Here is a 9,888-nt window from a genome sequence, read left to right as displayed (position 1 = left end):
TAACACCAAATATTCTTCAAACCTTCTTGCCGGTCAAACATATGGCTTTTTTTTTTCCTTTTTTTTATTTTTTTTTTAGGGTTGAACGTTTTTCGATTCGATTTTATCAAACTTAGGCTATTTAGGTTTCGGTTATTTTAAGGTGGACACCGAACACTGAACCCAACTAGTTCGGTTCGGTTCTTTCAATTTCGGTTTCTTGAAGTTCGATTCAGTTCGGTCCGATTTTTCAGTTTTCGGTATTTACGTTCAGCCCTGGTTTTTTTTGGAGACCCTAATTACTGAATTTAATAAGTTACACAATCTAATCTAGGATAAAACTAATAATTCATGGGGCACCTATTTTGGTCACGCCATTTGAGTAATAACCGACGGAAGTTTTCTTTGCACCGTACCCGCTTTCAGTTTTAAAATGGTGTAAAAAGACAACTTTGTCCTTTTTCGCTTTTGAAGTTGATATCATTATTTTTGCGCTCTTGTTTGTCCGAAGTTACATCATTGTTGCTAACAAGTCTTCTGCAAATTGAAGGTACAGTTTTGAATTTAGTACTTTGTAATGTATTTTTTTAAAATTTAAGAGGGGTTATTTTATAAATATTGAAAACAGAAAGGGTTCAATAAAAAATAAAAAAAGAAAAAAAGAAAAAAGGGATCACATATGAAAATAGAAAATAAAGCTTATAAAAGTCCTAAATTATCGCGAACATTCCTCAGAGGCTCCAGTGGCTTCAACTACTACGGTCGGTGGTGGCGGAGGAATCCTGTGACTTTCTCTTCTCCGGTAAGAGCATTGTTCCTCCATAGTTCCTTTAGCTGTGTCTGTTTCTTCCTTTGATGATTCCTCTCTTCAGGTGAAGTGTTGTTGTTGTCCCACTTCTCCACTCGATTTTCTTCAGTAATATCTGAGAAAGTTATAGTAAACCTTTGCTTCCTTCTTTGCCTGATGATTTGTGCTTGTTCCTATTTAGTTGTGTGTTGTGTGTTTTCCAATTCTTTGTTGTAATTGGATTGTTGTTCACCATGTCCTCTATGATCCGAAAGGTAGTGTGTTTTGTGTCATCTTTGAGGTCTATCTGAGTAAGATATGTTTGTTTCATGTGCTTGTTAAGCTAATTTTTATGCTTGCATGATTGGGATTTGTGTCAATTCTTAGCTCGAACTTTTACTTTTTACTATTTTATCATGCTCACATAATTCCACTTAATAGACAAATAACATTTGTGTATATGTATCAATGTTCATCTATATATATGCATCGACAATGCAAATTTAGGTATGTTTATTAGCCATATAAAATATATATACTATCACTACCCAATACATAAATCTTTACAATTGTACACAACTACATACACATAGATACATTATATAAAGTGTTAGGCCCGTGCATACGGCCATCTAGTATTTTTAACAGGATCACCTAATTATCTTTCTATAGATCACAAATGAATTTAATATTCAATACTCTCCCGTGAGGTTTGTGACAACGAATACTGAAGTAAATTATTGCGAATGAAAATATGTATGGTATTAATATTTTTATTAACTTGAAATAATATTTTATGTCTTTTTATAAAATGTTTTACTTATTAAGCGGGATACACGCTCAATGCGCGTGCTGAGAGAGTAGTATATAAAAAATAAAATAAAATAAAACAAAACCTTTAAAAGTACGGTGATCAACGCCACTACAGGGTTCGAGTCACCAAGGGAGCAAAAAGGTAAGAGCTCCTATAGAGGGGTAAGAAAAGCAATTGTTGCATAACTAAAATAAATTTAATTAAAGAAAAGATCAACGCCATAGCATTTGTCTATTTTCTCTCTCCTTTTGTTTACATTTCTTTTACCATCAATAGGGGAAAAAAAATCAAAGATGCTTCCTAGCCTTCGGAAGATACTTTGGACCCGTGCTCTTAATCAACAATGATTTGAGATGTAAGGGAACTATTTCTACTAGAGAAAATCCTCAGCCCCTCCACAGGAGCGAAACCATTAATAAACAAAAGTAGTGATAGATTTCTTAATAATCTTCTATATAGACTAGGAGAAGTAAAAAAATTATGGGATGACAAAGTGTCAACAACACAAAAATCAGCATTTAAAAATACAAAATGAAAGCAAAATAATTTTTTAAAAAAAAGAAACAGCAAAGGATGACCCGTAAAGTGTATAAGTTCAGTTTCTAAACCATCTCCCTAAAAGTTCTCTTATAACCTTAATCCCAATAATTAACCACCCTTTTTTTTAAAAAAAAAGAAAAAGAAAAAAGAACACCCAATGATGAGAGAGATAAGCCGGAGTAAACAACAGACAGAGGCAAGTGTCATCACGCTTCATTTCTGTGCTTTTCTTCGTTCTTGATGTTTTTCCATTCATCTGTGGGGTAACTTTTGATGGAGTTATCAGTTTCTGTGTTTCAAACCAAAATCAATGATTTTAAATCATCCCGCCTTTAACCTAATGCCCATCACACTCAACAATTAACAAAAGAGGAAGAATTTAACCAATAATTGGTCAAACTAAAACCTCAAGTTCTCAACTTGAGAGTTCTGGTCAGTCAAGATAGAGAAGAAATCAACAGAGGATAAGAGATTTGTCGACAAAGATCAAAGGTACAACAATTCAGAGTTTTACTAATTAGTTCAACATAGTTCTAAACTTAAAAGTTTGTTCCACATCAGATTCCAGTCATTGCAGAACCTTATAAAGACGTAATAAGTGTAAGAAATAAAACTGAAAATAATTAATGACATGTGATTATTGTTTTCTCTTGATTGGAGAAAGAGAATTTTACCTTCTGTGAGAATGATCCGAAGGTATATATTCTGTTAAATTTCTCTTTTGTGTGGCAATTCGTATCATGGATTATGATCAAAATTTGACATTTATGGATCACAAGGTAAGAATTGGGATCAATCGCTTTATTTTCTGTTCTATTTTTTGTAGAACTTTAATTTTCATTCCAATTTGGTAGTTTGGGTTGACAAAGTTTGATTTTTTTCAAAATTTGAGGACTTTATAGAGATCTTTTTCGATTTAAGGTTTAATATTTTGTGCTCTGCAATTTGGTGAAGAAAATTAATTGTCATAATGATGAAACTTTGTTGGCTAATATCATGTGCACTCTGTGGCCACATACCTTTTTTTTGTTTTTAAAAAAGTAACAAATGTTTTGGTGCATAACTAATCGCATGTATGTGAAATGATTTCTCACTTCAGAATAACTCTAGCCCTTCATTTTACTCTAGAGACTAGAGTAGTTTTGAAGGAAAAACAAAACAACAAGTTTGAAGAAGGATCACAAAATAGGGAACCTTGATCAAAATGAGAGATGAATTTGTTGTGAGAAGAGATTACACGGCATAAAAATAGTAATGGCAATTGACCTCTTTTTTTAATTTTATTTTTATAAGAAATCACATTTGATAGTATATGATTAAAAATATCACTCGAGCCATTTGTTTTTATACAAATACCACTATTTAAGTCCAAAATTCTCTTATGAAAGAGAAACATTTAGTAAAATCTATATTTCTTTCTTATGCAGCAATTTCAAATTCCAATTTTTGCATGGTGTATGAAATTTCTATGACGACAACATAATTGCACTGTAGCTTTGTTGCAATTTCTTCAACAACATGGAAGTGCTTTCTACTTAAATTACAAGGTAAGTTCTTTGACACTTTACAGAAAGCAATTATAGGATGGCTTTGAGTCTTGGATGCAACTACTAATTGAAGGTAAAGGAGAATTCGAAATGAGCCTTCAATTATGTGACTTTTGGTATTTAAATATGCTGAGAGTTGTGTGTTGTTGTTGTGTCCTTTTTAATGTGAGAATTTATTTCTTTTTTGGCTTTGCAGGTAATCACGAAAGAGTCCATTTTAGCAGCACATAATGAGCGCATCTTTTGTCCCATTTTCTTCTTTTCAATTTGTTATCAATGTCAGAGATGTGAAGCATTTCTATAAATTTGCAAAATGAGTCATTTCAAGGATATACTATGAATTGAAAGACCGGATTAAGGTATAATAATACTATTATGTTTCTTCTCCTTTGGTGATTCGTAGTCTCAAGTTGACTTTTTTCCCTTTCTAAAATCTAAAAGTACACTTTTTTGTTTCTGTATAGTAAAACTCAAGTCGAAAGTTTTCTCTACACAATGTAATTCCAGTGCAGATTATGTTAGAAAAACTCACTGGTCATTACTACTGAATATTTTCACTAAAATCAATCTTTAAGTTATCACATTATTCCACTATTTTTCCCCTTAGGTGTATAATTGAGTTGTGGAAAACATAATGTGATCACAATGCAGTTGACATGTTAATAACAATTATTCCTTCATAACCCATACATTTTATGTATGGTTGATTTAATAATGTTATCCAATATCTCCTTATTTGTTTCGCATTCTTCATTTTCTTCCCAGTTTTATTAGGAACGATTGCTCCGCTACAATATGGAACCTTTTCAGATGTAAGAGAGCACTTAAGTACCATGTCAAGACATTATCAGGTATTGCAAATATCAAATTCTACGTGTAGGAAAAGTTAGAGCACACCAAGTTGAATCACTTTGGCTGTTGAATGTGCATTACCAATGTGTACACACTGTGTCATATGCTTAAATCAGAATTATTTTATATGGAGGAATTGCTGCCTGCTCCATCTCCATTAAACTGTATCCTATCTTTTTATGATGTTTGAGGACAACATATATAAGTTTGTTAATGAAAAAAATATATTCATAACTTCGTTCAAACACCCAAACTGCCCTCATCCACAGAACATTGATTCTGTTTTTTTATTTTCATTTTCTTTAGGAGTTCTAACAGTTCTGCGTCTTTTATTTTGAAGGGAGATGAGTTGTCATTGCAGAGGACACTAATATGATTCACCGGAATACACATGATTATGTTGCTTTGCTTTTCTATGCTTCGTGGCGTCCTTTCTCTAAAAGTTTTGGCCAAATTTTTCTATCATGTCTTCTTTGTTTCCTTCAATTCCCAATTTCGCAATTGAAGAATTTAAGCCACGATTAGTGTGAAATGAATGTTTTGCATTGTATTGCTTTCTCTATATTATGCTGACAACTAAGAATGTCTTTTCAACACTCTTAAGTATGGAGTTCATGGGTTTCCAACTCTCATCCTTTTAAACTCAACAATACGCATGCAGTATCATGGCTCTCGCATCCTTGATTCAGATTGAAATTCATGGTGGCACTATTGGTAATCGTGTATGTTAAATTGTATTATGGTGTCTTTCTCTGTAGCTGTAATTTGATTTCCATTGAAAGTTGGTTTCTGTTTGGTTTGGACTGTTATGCTTAATTGGTTTCTCTTTTGTTGGACTCTTTTTTTAATTAACTCTTTTCTTACGTAGCACAAAGCCTTTTCTCCTTTTTTTTTTGAATAGAAATTTTTTCCAATTCATTGCCATAAATTGCGAGTTCAACAAAATCTCTACAGATACTTGTGATATAGTTTAAAGCTTTTTGCGCAGAGACGTAATGGGCAAAAGGCAAAATATAAAGAGATTTATCAAATTAATATTCTCTTAACATTGATTGCAGATCACCGAGTAAGATTGCCCTGATGATTGGTTAACTTTTCAATGCTTATGTGATGTTATATACATCCCTGCTTTATCATGTTCTGATCATGTGATGGGATGCTATGTTTTGATTCATGTGATTGGGAAACTATTTTTTTCCAACTCAAATAGGGAGATAATATTGTGGTTCACAGAATTCCCAAAGTGTGTCACTTTCTCATAGAATTCCTCTTCTTTCCCAATTTGTGAATTTTTTACTTGCCTTTATGTTCCAAAGATTGTACATAGTTGAATTAGTAATCAACATTTGAGCAAAAGGAAAGCATCTGTGGCGTTAGATATTGGATTCAATTAATTTAATGTGCAGAAACAAATATGTGTATCTATCTGCCATTACTTTTTCTTAGCATTTTTATCTTCTACTCTTGATGTCTAATCATCTCTTTTGTTTATGTGCCTTTTCCATTATCAGTATAAGGTGTTTGAAGATGGATGTTGGACAATTGATGGGAAGATCGCAAGGATAATATTGATTTACTTGCATCGACATCTAAAGAACCTATCCTCTAATTGAGTTCAAAGTACAATCCTTCGGCAATACTCATTCTTGATAAACTCAGAAGTCATTGTTTGAAACATACAATGAGTGCGTGCTTATTATTATGTGCATAAATATTATGAAGAGCACAAAGACTCCAACATCTGTAACAAGCCAATGAATATAACAAAACTAGAATTCTTTCATGCTCCTATGTGTCTACAGTATTTTTCAACTAACATTTTCTTACGATAAATTATATTTAAAATTCTCTGCGCAACGCGCGGGTACGAATACTAGTTACACAAAAATAATGGAAGAATAAATTGATCAAATATTTTTAACTGGAGAAGTTCACAATCACACAGAAAGAGAAGTTTTTCTTTGACCAACTAATAGGATACTTATCCAAGGTAAAAGAAACTTGAACTCGTTATTCATATTATCATTCTACAAGAAATTATCGAGCATTTTTTTTTTTTGTGACTCTTCAGTAACAACATATCATTTAGTTTTAGTAATCCTAAGTTCATGAATTAAGAGAAGACTTTAAACAACTTGGAGGCGACTCTTTGCCAGTAGCCTTCCCTTTGGCGTTAGCACACGACGAGATCACATGTCCATGACCATTGTAAGCCAAGTTGATATCATTAAGGTGGATTTCCCGACAAGGAAATGAAGCACTGCAATCAAAAGTAACTGCTGCCACTGAATTTGAAGTTCCCCTTATGTTATTGAATGTCACATCCTTGATTTGCACAGAGCTTACCTAAGAATTAAAGGAATATCGAATCATATATATGATATAAAGAATATCCAATTGCAAATTTTTGTGTGTGACATGACGTAAGATATTTGTGTCTTAGTGTACTAAAATATGCTTTCCAAGGAATTTTTTTGACAACTTCTCTCATTTATTGGCATAAATCATTTTTCCTATAACTATTTTAACTTTAAAATATACCAATTACTTCATCTAAGACTTAGACGTTTTTGTTTTTCATTTGTATTCAAGAATTTCATCAAACACATTTTTGGATAATGTTTTCTATTCAGCAATCAATCACGAGAAATTATTTTCCAAAAATTATTTGTCATTGGACACTGACTTCCGACATACACAACACATTAAAAATAAAGATTAAAAGAAGGGAAATACAAGTACCTTCCTGCTGCAATTATGCGTCGGACAATAATGTTGGTCAATAAATATGGGATTCCAAACTTTTTTCATGATAATATCCTCGAAAGTTATAGTTGTAACGCTACCAGCACTCGATGGTGCCCAAGTCTTAATCCTCGCCCCATTTTGAGTAGCGATGAGAGTGCAATTTTTGACATGTATGTTCTTCACAACTTCATTTCGTGAAAGTCCTAAGCTACCGATGCTTATTCCATGGCCAGGGCCACAAGTCACCCCTGAAATGTTGATGTTTTTGCTGCCAGAGATCATAGATATACAATCGTCTCCGGTGGCAATGTTGGAATCCAAGACTTTTATGTTGGTGGAGAAGCCCATGTGAATGCCATCGGTGTTAGGGCTGTTGCCTGGTGCCTTTATGCTAACATGACTAAATGTCATGTTGTTGCAACTAAAGAGGTTGAAATGGAAACTCTTGCTATTTTTTGAGTGTATGTCGTGCACAACCGCATTTTTGACAAAATTAAATGTGAGTGTCTGGTTCAATTTTTAAAAAAGGCATCAGAAACAATGTTTAGTTGTTAATTTCACATTAAATCACATAAAGAAAAATTCCATAACCACCAAAATGATGAATGAAACAATACATTGTTGAATTATCATTTCTTTGACAAATGGTGAGTTTAGATGCCCTAGTTGTCTTACTAAAATTAGTTACATTTTATTTATTCTACATTTGAGACTAGGTTAGGAGATATGAAAAAAAATTGCAAATTGCGCCATGCATGTCTAGAAAACTTTCACAAATATTAAATGTCTTTGTGACCTTGTAATAGAAAAGACTATCTTCGTCATTTTTCACTTTAACTTTCACAACATAACTAGGGCGCATAAAGAACACAGCAAAATAAAATGTAGTATGAAAGAAACTTAATTTTACTGACCACAATTAAAATTTCAACTGTGTCAAATAATTATTCAATAGTGGATATTTTTTTCCAAAATTATACATCAAATAATTTGATTCAAGAACTTCACTGGCCTTTCATCTAATCCTCATCAAATAAGCAATTTTTATTAAAATAAATATAGTTAGAGTGAAATTCAACACAAATAACTTTAATCAAAATTGTAAAACATATTAGAATAAATTAGACAAATAAATTAAAACTTACGGAAGGACGGACACATTTTTGCTTTCCCCAAGCAGAAGCTCCTTGTCCATCTAAAGTGCCGCCTCCTTCAATCTCTAAATTATTCAAATATTGAAAAGTAATCCAAGAAGAATTGCAGAATATTTTAGGATCTGTTGGAGCTCTAATAACCCCTTTGATTTGGACGGCCAAGGCCGATCCTTTGCATGGTCCAACAAAGATTGCACCATATACCATGTATACCCCTGAAGGTATCAATAATGTGGCTTTTCCATTCCATTTGCATGCATCCGTCCAAGCATTCAAAAACGCCTTCCATAATAAATAAATTAAAAAGACTTATTTAGACACTAAACTTGTCATATATTTAGTAGCCATTATATTATTATAAGCCATTTTATCAAAAAAGAAATCTGTTATAAATGTAGTAATGACATAAATGAAATGAACCTAATGTTGAATTATTTCATAGCTAGAATAAATTTTAGAAGAAAGACGAAATTAACTTTTGTGATCTGTATGCCCTTGTTCCTTCTGACTTGTTCCTTATACTAAAAATAAACTTTCCCTTTTTTTACTTGTACATTTTAGTAAAAAGAAATACTTATTATTTTCTTTCAATACCACTCTTATCATTGAGTAACTAGATAAAGTATCAGCAATCAAACTTAGATTTCAAAAGCATAATAAGTAAAGGTAATCAAGTAAATAATTAATTAGTCAAAATATGTGTTAGTTTAGAAAACTAAGATATAATTAATTATTATTTTTCATCTTTATCATTATTCTGATAAATGTGCAGAGAGATTAATATAGTAAAAGAAAGAGTAGTATTAAATTTGGATAAAAAAATAAATAAGGCTAAGTTCAATTTTCCTTTTAGTTAATTTTTTTTTTAGGGCCGTGCAAGAAATAATCAAGTAAAATGGACCGAAAGGAGTAGTTTCTCAAAGAGTGCCAAGTCAACAAGAGAGACAAGTAAAAAGAAACACAATGAGTTTGTGTGTCAATTTATTATGTAGATATTTTAGGTTTTTTAACTCGTATGAATTGGACAATAACTAAAGATGCATTAAAAAGTAAAATGGATGTTCTCACCTTACTATTATCTGTCACTCTATCTCCTTTAGCACCATAGAGAAGCACATTGAAGACCTTGTCCTTAGCATTAGTACACACAAGAGCAAAGCCTAATATAAAGACTATTTCAAAATAAGACTTTGAAGCCATTTACTTTTTGTTTCTTTTTGCTTTCTTCACATGTGTTTATATACACCTCCATTTTATCAAATGATCTTTCCTTCATGAAGTTATTTCCTTAATATTATAAGAACTTTTGGATTTAGTTACTTCAAAGACACTTCTTTAGATTTAATGGATTAATAAGAAAGGAAAGTGAATAGATATCTTGACTGAATATCATGGTAACTTTATTAAACTGCGAGCTACACTTATTAGATCAGTTAGGTTTTAATTACCGATCGTGCGGGCGCCTAC

General features: G+C 32.1%; 1 protein-coding gene and 1 long non-coding RNA gene across 4 annotated transcripts; one reads left to right on the top strand and one right to left on the bottom strand.

Annotated features, from left to right (window-relative positions):
• The first annotated feature begins 2,069 nt into the window (after positions 1-2,069).
• Positions 2,070-6,308, top strand: LOC132621357 (uncharacterized). Of its 3 annotated transcripts, none has more exons than XR_009575503.1 (5): positions 2,070-2,612; positions 3,548-3,740; positions 3,864-4,026; positions 4,433-4,518; positions 6,031-6,308. It is a non-coding gene; the product is annotated as an uncharacterized LOC132621357 (long non-coding RNA). The 3 variants fall into 3 exon arrangements; XR_009575504.1 differs by having other exon boundaries at positions 2,083-2,612; positions 3,548-3,667; positions 4,860-6,308; XR_009575502.1 differs by having other exon boundaries at positions 2,090-2,612; positions 3,548-3,667.
• A 109-nt stretch (positions 6,309-6,417) lies between these two features.
• LOC132624091 (exopolygalacturonase-like) lies at positions 6,418-9,621 on the bottom strand. Its single transcript, XM_060338921.1, has 4 exons — positions 9,490-9,621; positions 8,413-8,703; positions 7,262-7,774; positions 6,418-6,865 (listed from the first exon to the last, which is right to left on the bottom strand). The coding sequence occupies exons 1-4, from the start codon at positions 9,619-9,621 to the stop codon at positions 6,626-6,628; spliced, it is 1,176 nt and encodes a 391-aa protein (XP_060194904.1). The 3' UTR covers positions 6,418-6,625.
• Between the last annotated feature and the right edge of the window lie 267 nt (positions 9,622-9,888).

Source organism: Lycium barbarum, chromosome 12 (assembly GCF_019175385.1).
Source record: "Lycium barbarum isolate Lr01 chromosome 12, ASM1917538v2, whole genome shotgun sequence".
Classification (NCBI taxonomy): domain Eukaryota; kingdom Viridiplantae; phylum Streptophyta; class Magnoliopsida; order Solanales; family Solanaceae; genus Lycium; species Lycium barbarum.
The sequence above is the reverse complement of the archived record's forward strand: the minus strand, read 5'-3'. Positions and strand labels throughout refer to the sequence as shown.

What these genes read in the sequence shown, in the direction of transcription:
- LOC132624091 (XM_060338921.1), bottom strand. Translation starts at nt 9,621, where the DNA reads ATGGCTTCAAAGTCTTATTTTGAAATAGTCTTTATATTAGGCTTTGCT. An exon ending in GAGTGACAGATAATAGTAAG is followed by an intron (nt 8,704 to 9,489) that starts GTGAGAACATCC and finishes TTATTATGGAAG; the next exon opens with GCGTTTTTGAATGCTTGGAC. An exon ending in CGCATAATTGCAGCAGGAAG is followed by an intron (nt 6,866 to 7,261) that starts GTACTTGTATTT and finishes TTTAATTCTTAG; the next exon opens with GTAAGCTCTGTGCAAATCAA.